The 19,770-nt window shown below is 40.8% G+C and overlaps 2 protein-coding genes across 4 annotated transcripts in view; one reads left to right on the forward strand and one right to left on the reverse strand.

Moving 5' to 3' along the window:
- LOC121867420 (NCK-interacting protein with SH3 domain-like) overlaps positions 1 to 5,432 on the reverse strand; it is an 88,533-nt gene extending 83,101 nt beyond the window's left edge. The window contains exons 1-3 of the mRNA XM_042367331.1: positions 5,310 to 5,432; positions 2,416 to 2,599; positions 853 to 1,050 (exon numbers count right to left, since the gene is read on the reverse strand). Of these exons, the coding sequence (XP_042223265.1) occupies positions 853 to 1,050; positions 2,416 to 2,586 (369 nt within the window). The 5' untranslated portion in view covers positions 2,587 to 2,599; positions 5,310 to 5,432. The remainder of the gene's footprint in view (positions 1 to 852; positions 1,051 to 2,415; positions 2,600 to 5,309) is intronic.
- Positions 5,433 to 5,751: 319 nt separating this feature from the next.
- Positions 5,752 to 19,770, forward strand: part of LOC121867464 (activated Cdc42 kinase-like) — a 106,851-nt gene continuing 92,832 nt past the window's right edge. For 2 of the 3 annotated variants that reach the window (XM_042367384.1, XM_042367389.1), the window contains exon 1: positions 5,760 to 5,844. The gene's annotated coding sequence lies outside the window, so the exon portion shown is untranslated. Of the gene's footprint in view, positions 5,845 to 19,770 lie in introns of all 3 variants that reach the window. The other variant, XM_042367380.1, reaches the window with a different exon arrangement.

Consider the following 19,770-nt stretch of genomic DNA (forward strand, 5'->3'; position numbering starts at 1 on the left):
GTGAGAGAAAAAATTGAGACCCTGAAATTGTGTATAAATGAGGCAGAAAGTCAGTCAGATCAGTAACCTGGGACTTGGTCACAACTTTTGTGATGCCATACGGCAGCAGGGTCTACTATTAGACAACACATTATACTTCCAATATCTTCCCAGGCTACTTAATAGCTGCCTAATACCTAAGTCATGCATCACTTCAATCTTTTACATTACTGAATGGTGTCTCCCCTTTCTTCTCTAATAGTTAGATTCTAAAACATGCTTAACATGATATCAAAATCTGCCTAAGAGGAGGGAGGTCCAAGTCCATATAGAACTGCTACAAGTAACTGAGTTCGTAAGTGGGGAAAGATCTTTTATAACTTAAATCCACTAACTTGCTATATTGAAATTAATTAAAAACAGAATTGGGATATTTACAGAGCCTTTACAAATTGTAATCAATATAAAACCATTGCTTTAAGTCTAGGTGACTTTCACTCCATAATATAAAAGATGACATTTTCAAAGATCTACTACCTCCATAAAATTCACATAGGGTTACTGACTGCTCATACGAAATATCATGTGATCATCTTACCTAGACAATTTTACCAGGAGTCAACAAAATTTAATTTAAAACTGGTGGTTTTCTGCTAACAATATTTATATCTGTAGACAAATACACTGATATCCAGATGATACTAGATGAATTTTTGTTAATCTCATCACTGAAACATGAAAGAAATTGTTTACATACATGCCATTACACTACAATATGATAGTACTGTACAGTACTATAATCAGTCAGGTTATAACTCTGGATGGTAGATGAAACATATACTGTAGAGATTCTTGACTAAATGAGAAACTTACTTGTGGAGGAGGTGGAGCAGGCCGTTTGTTAGGATGTATTGATGGTGGGCACTTGGCATACCAGTGTTGCCGTAGTTCTACTAACTTATGAAGAGCATCATGTTCACTCTTGGTGTAATTCCCACCACGTTCACTTGCATTCAAATGTGTGGCTTCAATACATCCATCAATGAACTCCAACAAATCAATAGCAGGAGCCTGCAGATTATATACAAAGCCCATCAGATTGGCCACAGCAAAAAAAAGTGAGCATGTAATTAATATAAGATTATATAATTAAATCGGGTACATTCAACAAGATTTATGAGTGATAATGATATATAGTACAATAATATTAAAACAAAAAGGGGGAAGGGAGGATTTCTGGATATGCTAAACTGTACCACAATACTGCATATCATAAGTTTTCGAATACAGTCATAAAAAGATTAAAAAAGGTGATTATAAAATCAGAATAGGTATACAGCTCAGTACAATATATGAAACCATGCTGCAATCAACTTACAAGAAATTGAACAAATATATCAAGACATTTAGGAACCTGGGGTCCTAAGACCCTAAAATACTGGTACAATACTACAGTATTTCGAGCTGATAAGTTGAGACATATAGTGTTAAAACCCCACTCGGAACAGTATGAATTACAGAAATTTTGCCGGGGTCACTAAGATGTAAAAAATTTGAGCATCTACGGTAGTCCAGTGGGCCTCATAGCTCCTGATTGGGGCAAAAAGCCTCTGCAGGTTTGCAGTGCCTGACAGCCTGGACATGCCAGGACCAGGAGCCAGCGGACAACTTAATATTTTGACAGGAAAATATCCAGACGGGAATTTGTCAAGTGGTGCATGACCCCACCTCCCCATGCATGTTTATCCAGCAAGGTTTATCAACTTGCGAGGTGACACGAGGAAGGGGTATATGTATGTGGATGCTTGACCTGGCACTATGTTGTGATGTCACAACTGAGATAATCTCTGACTTTCCTGTTCCCACAATGACCTGACCTGCTAAAAAAGCCCAGGTGCATGTTACAGCTCACTGATGTCACAGCTGATCCCCCTATTTCTATTGGTCTGTTCTCACAATGATCTAACCTGAAAATCTGTATAAAAGCTCCCACTGATTCTGTGTAAGCCGAGTTATGCTACAAATTGAAGTGAAAACATCAACATGAATAAGGAGCACGGAAACATTATCGGGTTCTTCAAACGTCACTGGATGAAAAAGAGTAAAGGTAAAAGGCAATCTAACTTTAATTTTTTTTTTATAAATTTCACTGAAAAATAAAATCATACCTGTAATTTCCCAGACAGTGATGATACAATTACCTCTTTATCATACAGTATAACAAATTCAAAACACTGTATACTGTACATACATGTGCACACTATTGTATATGGAGTTAGTATGATGCATTTGTCCAACAATATTGTTAAAAATATTAACTTTCCTGACAGTTTAAAATTTCAGATTTTCAGATTTTACCACTAACTGCTTAAGTCTCAATTAGGTGTAATAATTTGCTACCTGCTGCAACATAAGTAAGAATGATGAGCGACTCACCTCTTCATCACCCATATAGTTCTTGGGAACATAGCCCACTGCTCCTCGCTCACTAATCACATGCATCCAATTTGGGTCTCTTGATGGCCCAATTTCAAGAAACTTCTCTCCAACTTGGAATCCCAGGGTGCGGGCATGGGTCCCTTTATATGCATACAAGGAACGCAGCATCTTGATGTTTTATCTGAGAGTTAGAAATATCCAGGTGATCTCAATGTAAAAAGAAATAATGTAATGTACAGAATTTAAAAAAAAAGAACAGTGAAATAATAATGGCTATGATTAGCAAGTTGTGATTTTTCAAAACTACTAGTGTATAGTTAAAGAGCTTCAGAGATAAAAAAAATGCATTGATAAAGTTATGATTTTCAAAATACATCAAAGACAGGTAATATTGCTATTTTTCATGAACAGTTGTCATCTACATAAATCGAAGCTAAATATTTCTGACTGTAATAGAAAAGAAATTGCTGTACAAGGACTATGAATATATTTGAATTAGTGTATCCATAATAAGCCTCTATTATTCTCCTCTACCTGAGGGCTCCAACCCTTAGGTCATGCCCTGCACTATGATTTGGTATGTTTCCATCTACTGTATTTCAAATCACCTTGAGAACCACACACAGTGTACCTGTTATGTGATCTAGAGATCTACACGTCTGATACTTTTTCATGGTACTGTACCGTACTGTAGTACTATTACATGATCAGAGGCTCCAACTGACCTTAAGGGCAGATACCAAAAAAAAGGCTTTTGTTTCTTTGATGGATCAAATTTAACATGTTATTGGAAATAGTGGGTTGAAAGGTGAGCTTATAAAATTTTCCTGGTGTCCAAAATGACTTTAAAAATCTGACTTACACAGTGAACCCTTGTATATTCATGATCGGTATTCCCATTACTCTGCCTCAAAATAAACATTATGATGAAATTTAGGGTGATCCAACAATTCTACCTCCTCTCGGAGGCAAAGGTAGGGGGATTTCTCTTCTCATGTTTCTCATTGAAGCTTGTTATATCATCAGCTTTAGGTTTCCAGCATTAAGAGATAACATCTAGCCTTTGTGATAAAATGCAAACTGGAATACCTTGACAATACACGTGCAGGAATTTTCTTGGGTCCAAAAGGCATTCCGACTGTAAATTTTTAGTTTCTTGATGTTAAATTATGATGTAACATAGGCATCAGGTTCATACCCTGGTTACTGCAATTTTTTATTTTTTTTTATTTTACCACTAATCAGGTTATTAGCTGTTCAGGCGGTTGGTCAAATCCAGTGTTAGTACAGGAGGAAACCAGCGTCCAGGAAACTTGTAATTTTTGGTAGGGTCACAGCTTAAGTTTGAAGAAACCCAAAGTACAGAAAACTAAAAGGGCAAATTTGTTTGGAATATAGGTTGTAAACTCTTGGAGCAACCTGTCAGATATGTTGTGATGGCACCGAGTGTGAGCCGTTTCAAGACCAAATTTGACCAACACTGGTGTAGGTACAGATACATTCTAGACCAAGTACATGCTCAGTACAGTATTTGCCAACAGTGCAAAAAAGATACGTGACAGACTGCCCAAGCAACTAACAAGCCAATTATGGTGAAGAGGATAAAGTAAATCAAGAAATTTTAGATGAATCATATTCAATGCAGGCGTTGACAAAAATAAAGCTGCACAAATTTGGCTAATTTGCATTTTAACATGGTAATTATTTACAACGGTTATAAAACCGCCAGATTTTCACTGTTATTTTATAGTGGACACTTGTAGTTTGTGCAAATGTGTTAAAAAATTGATATTTTTAAAATAAATGTCACTCAACATTTGTGGGTATGAAGAACAGACCTAACCAAACAAATCAATCTAACGTTTTCACCGGGGAGCTCTGCCCCCTGGACCCCCCGGTATATTAAACAGAAAGAACTTACTATGATATGGCGAAATTTGAGGCAATTTCTGGATGTGAGATGATGCGGGAGCATCGGCAAATATGCAGCCCTGGCAGCTGAGTGATTTATTGTGATAGCCGGAAACGTCAAGCCACGGCGTTGAGGAAGTGATGCACAAATTTCTTTCTGGTCTGAAAGCACAGGAATTCTCGCAGTGTGGACAGTCTCTACTTAAAGGAACAATGCCGTGGTCTCTGAACAATTGAAGGGTCTCGTTGTCTTTTTCCCTAAATTCGCAAATTACATTCATTTAAGACCGGCGACAACCTTCACACGTCACACTGCAAATTAAACCGCCGCGAACCCGGGAAAAGCATAGCACCAGAACGCGGCCTCATTATCGCAGGGAAGACAAACTAGTGCACGTCTTGGCGCCTATTTATCTATGAAACGAAAAATTTGCACAAGAAATGATTATCATATCAGAACTCACAGATAAAAATAAAGTTAGAAAATAAACAGTAATAAAAATAACTCCTCCGCGGGTTAGTTGTAAATATTAACCTTTAACATTAATGATCTACCAGTTGTTTCTTCACTTTAAAAAATCAAAGTATCATGAAAAAAATCTATACCTAACTAGCCCTCACTTACCCAAACTAATCTAAAGATATTTAGTTATACTGTAATGATGATTATGTTCTACTTCACTGCAGGTTTGTACAGTACTTTGATCAATTCGGTCTCATGTTTGTGAAAGCAAATTATGGTGAGACCCAAATTATTTAGCATACTGTATATAACCAGTGGCATATATGGTTTTTTTAAGCACATACACCTTGTTAGGCTCTCCCATCATTTCAGGTTATTTAATCCAACTTAAAGATTACTGGAGCTTGATGACCAAAATACTAACCAATAACCAACTAATTACTCATTTAACACGACATGAGGAACGAAAAAATGAGAGATATAAATGAGACTGGCAGCAGACGACTACGCAAACTACCTGTCAGTGGTGAAGTTGATCAGTGAGTCAGTGTATGGAAGAAGCCTGGGGATGACCATGCAGCCTGACCCTCCACTACTGACGGGCGCAGTCGCTGTCCCTAACTGCTATATAAACATTTCCTCTCTTACTCCTACAACTGTGGTGTTAACCTTAGCATAACACGGAAAGGAACAGGGAAATAACGATAATATAACAAAATGTATTAACAACAGAGAGTCTTTAATATTGTCATGTATAAAGGATAATTTTGTATTTACATTAATGTATAAAGCTATAAGGTAAACAAGTCAATATAAAGAGATGCGAGTAATAATATATATAAACAATAAAAGTTCGAAGTTCCTTTATTATTAAAAACGTATATATTTATGATGCTCTTTTGTTTATCCTCTGGCCATTCGTGATCGCCTATCTCTTGGAGAGTTTATCATTACGCTCAGTCGAGAACTGGTAGTGAAGCGGGTGACAGTGTGTCTCGAGCCTTCCAGGATTTTAATAAGAGACTGTGGCGTTAACTTGTTCTTGCTATTTGGTGAGTGATTTTTGTGTGTATAATAGTTCATATTTTAAGTAGCACTATACTACGGGGATTATGTATATATGCAAGACATGATTTCTTTGTAAATACAGTTGAAAACGCGTAAAGCTTAGCCACCACCTCAAACGTGCCTGAGCTAGGCTTGACACTCCTGCTATACACTGTTCCCTGGTAAACATTTACTTTTTATGTACAGATAATATTCATACTGGTGAATGAGGAGGTTATTAATTGTTAAGATAGTTTTAAATATTAAAAAGCAAAAGTTGTTTGCGAATCTACGAAATTTCTACATAAACCAGTCATTTGACTTGATTTTACTTGACACCAGGGAAAATTTTATATACCTAAAATACATTTTCCCGATTTTCAGTGTTTTTGGCATCCTTACGTCAGTATCTGCCTGTGCAATAATTGTTATGCAAAGAGTACAAGTTAACTTGAACTTTACGGCATTATCTGAAAGAAGATTGCTGAGGTTTTAAAAGCCAGTGCATGAAAACAGCGCAGCATTTCAGGGTTAGTATTTGTTGTGGGCAGTTGCCAAGTCTGACCAGTCCGCAGAGAGGAGGAATGGGGCAAGGAAACAATGGTGGATTTGTTAGGGGTTGTCGGAGACACCGATGATATGCAAATTGCTCCTCTACTGTAGTTTGATTTTACGACGGATTCCTGGAGTTCCTTAACATTAAACTAGTGGTGGTAGAAATTACATAATGCGTATTGAAACAGTTAGATGTGGTTGTTGTATACACAGTCCTTACTACAAGTACTGTACTTATGATTATATTGGGCGAAGAAAGCAGGCCTGCATGTCCAAATATCAACATCTTCAACTGCTACCTGTGCAATTATTGGTGCTGTATTAGTTTGCTAAGGCCAGCCGCCAGCGTTGGTAAATTTAGCTTCTTAGATTTATCCTCATAAGTCGACTCCTTCAGTATTGGTACTCGCCTGGTTGCTTTTATACTACAGTATAGAAAGTATGGACACTAGACTTGATTTGCATACTCGAGACGTTGTCTCACGAGTGCCACATATAATTGCTTAAATAACATTTAGTCCAGACAGTAAAGTTCTTACAGGATTCTTCATTTCAACTTACTCTTAGTGACTGCTTCTAAATGATGGCCTGACTTTTTTTTTTATGAAACTACTGTAGTTGAGTTATCCGGCTTCGCCTGGGTAGAGTGACAGGTGATAGTGTATGACCACCCCCCCTGGGCCATTCACACCCCCCCCCCCTACCAAATATCAGTCCTCTATCTTCAAAACTGTGGACCAACTCGTGGGGGTCGTGGGTATCCTATGTGGAGCCGACGTGTCTTTCGTGTAGGGACAGAAGGTGCATCATTTCCTAAGCCACCCGGGCCTCTAGCAAATTTCAGCCTTCTATCTTCAAAATTATGGAAGTCCACTCGCACCTCCTTACCAAATTTCACCATACCTTTAAAACTGTGTAAATGCAGAAGGAACACAGAAGAACATAAGAATGGAGGAAACTGCAGCGGGCCTGTTGACCCATACTGGGCAATCCCATTTAAACACAACCCCTATTGCTCATATATGCATCCAACCTATGGTTGAAGCTCTCCAGCGTATTCGAGTTAATGGTGACATTTGGTAACTAGTTCCACTCGTCCACTATACTCTATTTCCAAACCAATGTTTACCTATTTCGCGCCTAAATCTAAATTTGTCGTATTTAAAACCATTGTTATGAGTTCGCTCCTGGTTGGATAGTTTGAGTACCTTTGTAATGTCCCCTTTGTTTAACCCTGACTTCCATTTACTCTATCATATCTCCCCTCACTCTACTTAAGCAAAAAAGTGGTTACCAAGTGTGGTTAACGCCACGAAAGGGCCGTGAATTCGCTATGATATAAAAGAGGTTTGTGGGTAGACCACACTGGAGTAGAAAAACGTGTAACTATGTCAGGGTAAACTTAATCATAGTTTGTGTATGCTGCTCACAAGGGCCGCCTCTTTAATGAAGGTTGTTTATGTGATGTTGCCAAGTGGGGGATCTCAAAGAGTGTGGAGGGAAAGCTTCAATAGGGCGTTACGTATTTGTTTGTAATATTCATTTTGCTGGCTGTTGGTCCGGGTAGACTCAGTGAGCCTCCTCTACCTCAGGGTCTGTCACTCCCATTTTTACCGTTACATCATCCTCTCGCCCCTGGTCAGCTCGAAATTCGATATAGTACTGTCATTATAGCTATTTATTCTCTTGAAAATATTAATTACACAATGCAAATAAATATTTCTCGGTATTATTCTTTCAGACATTCCTCTCTCTATCCTGTGCCCATGAAGGAAGGAAGATTTACCTCAGAACCTCGTGTTTCAGTAGTCTAAAAGTACACCATACCTGACATCAGTTGAGTAGATTATGTATGAGCGTTGACGTGATTTGAGCTTTGATCGTGTGGATCCCAGTTTCCTAACTACGACCAATAGTACTGTACCAAATTACTTTCAATATGTCCCCAGTCCTATTTCCGAATTCATATATAACTATCCAACAAGAGTTATGACCTCAATTTAAATATAACCCAGACTTTATGACCTCAATTTAAATATAACTCAGACTTTATGACCCACAATAAAGCGAATAAGGTAACTATGCCACTGACAAGGTCAAGGCCACACCTCTGTTGGGCTCTTTGAATTACTAAAGAGTGCCGAACGCGAATGAGTGGGCGTGTGTTGGCGTTTAATGGAGGGGGTGAGACTAGAGCAGTGATTGTAGGTTGGTTAGGTGATGGCAAACGTTGGCTTGGCCGTTGATGTAGAGCGCGACAGGCACTTGACACTGATGCCGCCAATATTCCTTTAGTCTGGCTCCGTGGACATCAAAACACAACGTTAACAGCACACCACAACACGTTGGCTCATTTTTGTCAACGATCAAACACGGCAGTAGTTTGTGAAGTTTAGTTACCTTGAAATAGTGGCTAAGGTGGATCGAGTCCCCTCCAGTGTGTGCAGGAATTTTGTGTACACTTATTATCATGACGCACCTCGATTATGCGGTTCAGTTCTGGTGCCCTTATTATAGAATGGATATCAATTCACTGGAGTCGGTACAGCGAAGAATGACGAAAATGATTCCGGTACTTAGAAACCTTCCATATCAGGATAGGTTAAAGAAACTAAACTTGCATTCCCTAGAAAGACGAAGAGTGCGGGGGGATATGATTGAAGTATTTAAGTGGGTGAAAGGAATCAATAAAGGAGATTTAAATAAAGTTCTTATAATATCCGAGCAAGATAGGACTCGTAGCAACGGATTAAGTTGGATAAGTTTCGGTTTAGAAGGGAGATAGGAAGGACTGGTTCACAAATAGGGTGGTAGACGAGTGGAACAAGCTTAGCAACTTTGTAGTAAGTGCTGGGACGCTGGAAAGTTTTAAAAGGAGGCTAGATAGATTCATTGACGATAGAGAGTGGTTGTAACTCTCGACAGGAGCTGCCTTGCACATGCCAACCGGCCCATTGCAGACTCCTTATTTTCTTATGTACACTGATGTAAGGTTTGTGTCACCAGCTACCTCTCCAGAAGTAACTTATCTCTCGCTCTCTCTCTCTCTCTCTCCTTGAAGAATTTTATTGGGTTTAAATCTTGATCACCAGAGGATATCACAAAACTGGTAATTACGATTATCAACCATTCGTTTCTCGGTATATTAATGATGCTTTATAATTAATGATGACAGATTTAGATGATCTAATTACGGCTCGGTTGTGGTGGATATAGGATTATGTTAAGAGGGTACAGGTCTCACCGCTGAAAGTAGGTTACCTGTAGCTAAACCTTGGTGTATGAGACTTGTCACATTACTATATATTGTGTTAATTGGTTTCGACAGCCATGAAATCATGGTCTTTATATTAATATGTATTCACGATATTCATTTGATTTTACAAAACTTTTTCGTATATAGTATTTAATTGGTCAGCTTGATCGTAGAGTAACCCCTGGAAACTTAAAAGCAAAATTCATCCCTGTGCTCAACACTTGGTTAAAAGATGTGTGTGACAACTGAAGGCATACGGCAGTACTGTATGAAGTACGTTAGCATGAAGTAGCCCTGGCCTAGATGAATCAGCCATTGCCTAAGTAGGTGGATGGCACCACCGAGGCGCCCGTCTATGAGCCAATCAGTTAGTGAGGGGGCACTGGTGTCAGTCAGCCCCATGGAGGTATAATAGGGCCCTGAGTTATGTACAGTAGAGTACACGATGCTATGCCACACAGTTGAGAGTACAGTGCTGTTGTACTTTAAAATACAAGCTCTTGATTTCTGTTGGTGATGCACGCCCTTCTCCTTCACTCCTGCTGACATACACGTGACACTGTGTTCTTGATCGTCATATAAATTATAAATTTCATAATTTGAAGCGTCTGTCATTTTTTTATATTGCGTCATAGTTTTGGAAGAGAAAATGGAAGGCAGGGTTTGTTATGCTTCACCTCGTGGTAAATGATGTTATTTAATATTGTTTCTGTGTGCCTGATGTTGATGTTTTGATTGAATGGTAGTTAACTCATATGTTCGTTTATGTATTTAACCTGGGTATTGGTCCCGTCAGTCTTTCTGGGGTTTGTGCTTGAGGATACTTGAAGTTGAGGCCACAGACTCGAGTCTCGACCTTGAAGGACTCCATGTATCCTTGGTGATCTAGTCATACACCAGTCGTTATTGAAGAAGGTATCTTGCTTTTTAGTACGGTCGCGATTTAATTCAAATAGTATGTCATCTACGCAAACTAGAATGACTGAAGAATGATAGTTGAAAATACGCATCAACTGTAATGTGAGAGTACATGCACTGTGTAATTGAGGCCGTGTGTGTGTGTGTTTTATATACAGTATGAGGTAATTACTTCAAGATACAAATTGAAGAAATGACTTTTCCAGTGTAGGCAGTTATGTGCAGAGTAAGTCGAGTTGGGTTTATCTGTGAGCCTCGCCCAGGGCCAGAGCATCCAAGGTCCGGCCAGATGGTGTGGCACTGGTGTGAGGAGGCCACGCGTGAGGTTGTTAACTCGCCTCTTGCCCGCAGTTGTACGTATTGCGTATTTGCGATGATTGGTTGAAGTGCGGAGTAAATTGGACACACACACACACACACACACACACACACACACACACACACACACACACACACACACACACACAGGGCAGCGTTGTTTATGTTATCGCGTATGTCTAGTTAACAGCGGTTCCCACATACCTGACGCAGTGGATGCAACTCACAGAATACTGAACCTCTTTTATGGTGCCCGAAGAAGTACTACGGCTAACATTACACTCTACAACCTTCACTTCCCCAGCTGAACAATTATAGGATTCCCTTCACTGCTAGATGGACTGGGGGCAACCCGGCCATAGAACAGCATGAGGCAGGTGTTAGGGACTGAACTGAGGCTGTTTTATTTTCAGGTTCTTGACAAGGGGTTAAATTTCTACGATTAATTTGTTTTCCTTCACATTTAAACTAATATTGTCCCAGTCACGTGAATTTACAAGCCGGAGTCACCACCCCACTTGTGCGAGGTTGTTTGGTAAGGGTGAAATAGTGGCGACGAGATCCACAAACTTTTGCCAACAGGAAGAATAGCCTGAGGAGATGAACCAAGGGTAAGCGGAGACCTCGTTTGGGGCCCCGATGTGAACCTCCCACGGGATTATTACCCTTCCTAACCCCTCACCATCCCCGACGCTGCCGACTAATTCTCCCTCCTCGTATTATTAACTCTCTCCAGACACCTCTACCTTAATCCGCTAGCCTACGATATAACTCTACGGGTTCATTTAACATGTTTCTACTACATTAAAAAAAAATAATTGAACGGGTTGTTATACTAAAAAATGGGGTGAGTTTGTTGGGATAAGTCTGTCTAAAAACGGTTAATAGTCTGTCTAAAAACGGTTAATAGTCCGTCTAAAAACTGTTAATAGTCTGTCTAAAAACGGTTAAAAGCTGTGTCATGGTTGGTGTATTAACTGAGAGTGAGAAGGATTAGTAAGCGTTCTCTAAAACTCGTTCTGTTCTTTCCTGTGGCTCGTCGCTGGCCACCTACACTTTTGTTGTCTGGGTTATCTAAAAAAAATAATAATAATAATCCTATAGAAATAAACAAAGACGACAATAGGGAACATTTATCATACCAAGGCATCATTAGTCTGTACTCCAACATATTTTACACATAACTGTATTTTTAATAATATCAGCTGGGACATTTTTCGAGACTCGTAGGTGTGGTTGAAAAGAACGCATCATCACATAACTTACAGCGGACACGGTAACCAATACAGTTATATGGGTAAAATAGAGATGATTAGCTTATCGATGTTTTGGATGTGTTATATCGGCTAGGGGCTGCACACATAAACATCAAAGGACGGATATAGAGGTTGGGACCGTGGCATCACCTATGACCAAGGAAGGCGAGTATTGCACGGTTGGGTTTTTATTTATAGTTTATCTCTATTTAATCTCAGTAAAACCCAATCGGGAGGTTATATCCTTTTAATTATCAGTTAATGGTTGATATGCTGCCATCACTCCTAACTCACCAACTAAGTTTGTGATTATGGGGAAATAATTAGTTTTTATATTCACTGTATAAAGTCATTTGGTATTATTTCCTCACAAGTGGTGTAAAGTTATCACAGGATTATGTAAATATCAAATTAAACTATTTACATTTATTGAAGAAATAAACTACATTTATATCACAGGAGATGGCTAGTTGTTGTTAAAGGTTTCACAATTAAATACACATTAGCTTACCTCCTGGGTCAATCCACTTAGAAATTTCTTAGGGTTATTTCCCCAGAGTCCAACAAGTTTCACAACTGATATTGAAGAGCTCAGAGTGTGGCACAACCTCTGTCTGAAGTGTGATCGCACACTCCTGCTAAACATATGGTTACATCTCTGAGGGCACTGCTCTCCCTTGGAAGTATATTGAACAATCACAGGCTAGCCACCTCCGCCAGTCACATGACAGTCAGCGCCTCTCTTAGTCGATATGTTATATTAATGCCCACAGCACAACCTCCAAATAAGTACAGTGTTATATTTGTTTCACTGTTGGGAAGTACGTCGAAACCTGTGTTGCCTTATGAATAAAGTCTGACATGTAGTTAATCGTCTGGATGTGATGTCATCACCTATATTTTCCTTCTCCTCCTCTTCTTGTACTGGTGTGTTGCCCAGCAGGTAGACGGCGACCCCTGTGGCCTAACCCCCACCCCTTCCACCCCTGCCTTGGGTATCAGGTTACCATTTGATCCCAGGCGGCGACTGGGCGGCGAGTGCGGAAGGGGGTGAGGTGTCAGTTTAGCCCCTTCATCCCCAGGCTCCCTCGCTCCTGGGACCTAGACTCCCCGAGTGGACTCAGCCCCCGTCCTCCCTCATGTTTCTAAGGCCTTCATATCCACCCCACCTGGATCCAGATTCGGGGAGATCATCACGTTGATTTTCCTTGTAACCGGAGACGCCAGCAAAGGTAATGGTTATAATGAAGCCATTTACTTTGACACTACCATTATGAGTTTTTATTGTTAATGGATAATTAGAGTTTAATCTACAAAATCATGTGAACCTCACCCGTTGGTTCGCGAGAGGTTCATGAGGACGTAAGTGGAGGTAAAGATAAAGGTTTACCAAGGTTCATCGCTGTATCTGTCTTGGGGGTCCTGCCAAGGGTTCACGATTTTCACGACATTGCTTATAGAACCTGAGTATAAGAAAGACGTGCATAATGTGTCTCGGGTCAACTTTTCTTCCTGTATCTTAAGTATGTATATCACCACTCAGATGTGTTGGCAATATGTACCGGTATATATCTCCTTAGTACAGGATTGTTTGTTTTAGGTGTTGACGTTAAAGGTTTGCTTGACACCGAGTTGTAGGACCAAGGACACGCCTTCTTTACACACATACATAAACGGTTCCACAAACAACCGACTACCGGGTTGGTATCCTGCCACTGCCAGTCCCCGAGATGCCTCCTTAATGGTAATGTTGTTAAGTGTGTGCTGTTGGTTTGTTTACGGTGAGTTCGATTTCACCCAAAATATTGTAGTGCGTCTCCTGTGTTGGTTTGGTATTCGGTGCATCACGAAAGTAGGTCTCGTAACTTCAAGGTTCATTGGTTACAGTTCCTCCAGCTTATGGTTTACAAACACACCGAGCTGATTCAATTGAATTATTGAAGCAAATATTGTGTAAAGATGGCCTCTTAGTTTGAACGAAACTGTGTCGTAGCCAGTAGTGTGTTTTCATCCCCAGTTTGTTTGAACACTAACAGTAGGAGTTTATGATCAGGACCCAGGATCATGGCGGAGCTTCACGTCCCTGGCTGACCTCCACCCACTCCTCCCTTCCCACACTGTTCCTTCCTCCACAAGGTCACTCTCCACTCAAGTGGAAGTGTGGGTGAGGAACCTCACGGTGTAGTATGTAGGTGGAGGAATCCCTCACACTGTAATATGTGCTAGGATAAAGCGCCACATTATAGTATGCTGAAGGATTAGTCTCATTAGTATGTGTAAGATAATGCTTCACACTATAGTGAGTGGCAGCCACACTGAAATGTGCGACAGGAGGTTGGCTTATACTGTAGTATGTAGGATATAAAGCCCCACTGTATTATGTGACAAGGTAAAGCCCCACCCTCTAATATGTAGGAACTGTAGGAGGTCCATCTGTAGCATGTAGCTGCATAAAGCCCCGCCTAGTATGTGGCGTGAGGGAGGGGGAGGAGGATGTCCTTCACTGTAGTACGTGTGATGCGCTGTAGTAGTGTTAGCATGCAGGGTTTCAGGTTTCATTAAAGTGCTAAGAGTTGCTGGGCCGCACTGGCTAGATTTTCTTCTTTCAACAACTTATTTAAGGCCAGAACACGAGTCGTACAACGTGGCCCCATAGCTCGGGTTTGGCTGCTGTTGGGGTTGGTGTTGGTTTAAATGTTGATGCTCTCGTATTTAGGATTGTAATATGGAGAGCTGCATTATTCCTGTTAGCTGTGGCTGCAAGTAAGCACTCATAAATACAGACACACAATCTCTCTCTCCAGCTCGTTCGGCGTTCGCTCATTTTTTTATATAAGACACGTGTCCTAGATTTACTAGTGATAATGTAGGATGTGTGTGTATGACAGGCGTGGTTCTCACTCCCGTGACCTACTCGCTCCACCAGTGCAAGGATAACGTGCGTCGTCTTGCACGGCAGCCTTCCTCATACACTCCCATGATTGTCCTCACATCAGTCACGTGCACCACTTATTAGGCCTTCGTCAGAGTTGTTGTTGGTCATTTTAATATGTTTGGGGAGAGGGGATTGTCTGTCTCAAAGAAAGTAATGTCCTTCATTTGTTTTTACTGTGTTGTGTTGTCAGTACATAATTTTTATCGTGTTTTAGTTTTCGGTGTTGTGTGATTGGGTTGCTGTGTTACTTGTTTGCCTCCTGTGTTAACTCCCTTTACAGCGCCACCTTCTGTTGACAGTGTTATCTTCTTTAATCTTAATTTTAAAAATTTTCTGTGACTCATAATTCGGATTAGCTCTTTGAAGGCTGCACATTGTCAGTCATGAAGGCGGGGATGTGGAATGTGCTGACATACATCTAGATTATAGAGGCTGTAGACAGACATTCATAGCGACTCCCCAAATTACGAGAGCACTTGTAAGAGATGGAACCTTGTTTGGTTATCTCCTTACGGCTCTTTTTGTATTTTAAGTTTCAAGGTTTTACATCCTTGTCAACATTGGCTCAAATTAGAACAAGTTTAACTGTCCCCCTTCTGTATTCTGCACTTGTGCTTTGGTAATGCCGTGGCTCTCACATTGTGTTACTTCTTCTATCAGCATGTCGCCTTGCCATGTCCTCGAGGCTTGGCTTACTGGCATTTACGAGTCAGCTCAGGAGAATGGAGTCACGTCTGGCGATGCAGCAGAGGCACAGTTGGCCTTGCGTGTCCACTGCAGTAAGATTGATGCAGATCATAACGACCAGTGGCCAGAGGCTGGTGTGTCATTACAGTCGTAGTTAATCAATGTTGCTCACGAAATGACCCAGTTTGATGGTTGGAGCTCTGACCAGGTATCATGGAGATGTTACGTCGTCGTGGTTGTACTGTTCGTGCCATCAGCATTAATTTCCAATCTTATCAGCCTTGTGTTCAGTATCCTGGCCATGGTGTGCACCACTTACGGTACCGTAGTTCGTCTTCTTTACTACCGTCTACCGGTATGGTGTCGTCCCCAGAAGACTACCACCATCTACCGGTATGGTGTCGTCCCCAGAAGACTACCACCATCTACCGGTATGGTGTCGTCCCCAGAAGACTACCACCATCTACCGGTATGGTGTCGTCCCCAGAAGACTACCACCATCTACCGGTATGGTGTCGTCTCCAGAAGACTACCACCATCCTCGTTTATGTTTTGCATAATTATACACAGTTCGTAGTTTCGTCTGACTCGTGTGGGTCCGTTACTCTGTTGACATATCCGCCAAATGATGATTAACAGCAGCCACAACTTTATCTTGGGATGCTGTGTTAAGAGAACCTTGAGAACAGTACCTAAAAGGCCAGAAAGTGTTGGTCGACAATGTAACTCTTATATTATTGTATTCCAGTCCTTTAGTTACCCTGCCTCGAGGCGGGAATTTTTTTTTGGGGGGAGGAGTGTGACTGTGTATGTGTGTGACTGTCTGTCCCTAACATACCACAAGAATGGGGTTAACGTCTTTATACCAAACTTCATTGGTTTAATCAATATGTGACAAGGTCTACTTGATAAACATTTGGTGTAAATGACACAAAAAGTGACGAATTGTTGCCAACGTAACGACTGCGCAGTAGCTTGTAAGGTGATTGGTTTATATCTAATAACGTATATCTAATAACGCTGCTTTTCATCACTCTTATGTCGGAACCACAAAACACACTCCTTAATATAAAGAAAGTGTTGAGAAACTAAGTTAAAATTCCAATTCCTTCACCTAATAATCCTCAAGTACTTCCATGCCCGATTCTGCCAAGTGTCCAGATAATTTTGTCCGTCACTGCACGTACAGTCTGGTCGTTTGTCAGCTGTCACATGCCTGGTGTAGCGTCACCATCGTGTTATCACTGGTTGACGATGTCTGCACACAAGTGGGTTTGCCCCCTAGAACTTTATGGCCGCCATCTGGTCCAAAATCGTGAATTCCTACTTCATACGCTGCCAATTATCCGCTACTTAACCTCACTATCGTATATCACTTTTTTATTATAATTTACTACATTTACCAAGATAATTCAAATGGTTGTGACAAGTGAAGCATTATGTACCGTACTTTATAGTGTGATGTAGAGCAGACAGTTCCATGATCTCCTGGTGCATGAGTCTGTCTCTCTGCCGATAAATGACCCTCACAGTGACCAATGTACTGCAGTAGGTCGTCTTCACTCTGGTGCTAAGGTTATGTTCTCCTGTTGTGTTTTAAATGTGTGTTGTCTGCTAACCTTGATCTTTCACACTCATATTATAAAAACTGTACAAATTGTTAACCCAAGAATTACACCACAATTGTAATATAGATAAGTTAATTACTCAAGAAGATCAGAACAGTTCATATAATAACAGTAATAATAATAATACATGGCAACAGTAATGATCTCTGTCTATATCTGAGAATTAGGATCCCAGAGTACAGTGAATATTATATGACAATAGAAATGACTTCACAATGAGACAATTTATAAAACCTACAAAGTTTAAATTCAGCCACAGCAAATGTTTATATTCTGTACACATTCAAACATATATGATTAGTTAAATATCTTGTTTAACATAATTATCATAACTGGAACATCGATTTTCACATACATTGTCATTTGTGTTATGAAGAAACGTGTGACTTCATATTAGTAAGGCGAGCAAGAGACAAAACCCGTCAGTGTGTGTGTTAAGATGTTGGGTGGGTGGGTGGGTGGGTGGGAGAGGGTGTGTGAGGGTGGGAGGGCTGTTCTAAGTATTAAACCTAGATAAAATGATAGGACTTGTTATAACGTAGTAGTGTATGACGTGAAGGGTAGTAAAGATGCGGCTGGCGAGTGGGTAATGTTACTTACTTGTACGCTAGAGATCCTTCGTTCGGCCAGCTGCGGCGGGGGGCTCTTGGCGCCTTCCTACTACTTGAAGCAGCCAACTTCCCACCACCACTCCACCACTTATCACCACTACTCCACCGCTTACTACCTCCTCTCCACCACTTGAGCCTCCCCTACACTTATAGCCTCCCCACCACCACTCCACCTCTTACTGCTTCCCCACCACCACTCCACACCACCGCCACTACCACTCTCCACCACCCTACCTCTTCAGGATACCTGGTTCCATCTCATCCTCCTCCTACTCTACACTCTATCCACCTCAATCACATCTCATCACACTCGATTCTCATCATTCACACTCGAAAATCATTCACACTCGACTCGCATCCTCACACTCGACACTCGAAAATAATCATCCTTCACACTCGAAAATCATCCCTCACACTCAAAAATCATCCTCACACTCGAAAATCATCCCTCACACTCGAAAATCATCCCCCACACTCGAAAATCATCCTCACATTCGAAGATCGTCCATAATGAAAACACCCGATATTAAAACGCGCCGGGAAGTGTGTAAATAGACTTGTTACAATATCCATAACCAATGTTTACTTCTGGCTGTCTGGCTGGTTTTGGAAATACAGATACAGTCAACGTGTAGTGTAAAATTGTGCTTCATTAGAGGTTGAAATTCCTGTAAATGTATATAGTAGGACCTTTATACATTATTCTTAATTTGTTTATGTTAGTGGATATCCTCCTCTCCCCCAAGGTACCCCTCTGTCAGTGTTGGCTCTACATATTCGTCACTGCCTTATATTGCTTCTTAATTTTTGAAAACCATGAGAAACTTACCCAAAATAACCTCTTGTAATTTTAAAGTTTCTCGTAACTATTTTTCTCTTTTTTTTTTGAGGGGGGTAGTGGGGGCATGGTAATATGTCCTGGAAACTTATAATCTGGTATGATATTAAGCCTCGTGTGTGTATATTTGAGGAAGGTGTAGCTGGGTGGAGTGTAGTGAACGTGTACTCATGAGTAAGGTGTAGTTCTCCAGGAGGATGACTGTAGGCCGCGTGTCGGACTAACACAACCAGAAAGAATTTAACAGTGGTATTAGAAGATGAGCTACTGGGCCAGGATTCATAAAAAAAAATCGTGGGTATATTTTTTGTTTGGGTAGACGATGAGATATTGTACCAACTTAGTGTAGTCCCGTTGCAGTGTCGAGGCTACAGTATTCTTGTTACCGTCTTTGTTTCCTCGGTTGGTTGGTCCAGTTAGTTAGACGGTGTACCTGTATGTACCTCAACACTATAGCTAGAGGGAAACTTGGGGCCGAACGAACACCTTGAGAATCTGAACCATTCCTCTTAATGATACTCGCTTGTGCATTATTTTCGTATTTTGGGCTGTTGTATGTTTCAGTGCATACAAGATAGATAAATAGATAGAAACACAAGTACATAGAATGATAGATAGATTATTTTAAACCCAGGTTAATGAATAAATCCGCCTTGAAAATTCTGACGCTGCACTTGTAAGGAATTAAAGGGTCATATCGGGGCGGCACACACACACACACACACACACACACACACACACACACACACACACACACACACACACACACACACTGGTTCCTAAGAGGGCATCGTACCCACTTTGAACTCCAGATGTGACCCGGCAAATTACTGGTGGGACTGACCAGAGGATGAGGGCTTCTTGAGTCTCTTGACCGCTGTATAAAGGAGGCTGGAGTTCCTTATATTCCCCCGAGCATTGATGCCACG

Source organism: Homarus americanus, unplaced genomic scaffold (genome assembly GCF_018991925.1).
Source record: "Homarus americanus isolate GMGI-L3 unplaced genomic scaffold, GMGI_Hamer_2.0 scaffold23598, whole genome shotgun sequence".
Lineage (NCBI taxonomy): Eukaryota > Metazoa > Arthropoda > Malacostraca > Decapoda > Nephropidae > Homarus > Homarus americanus.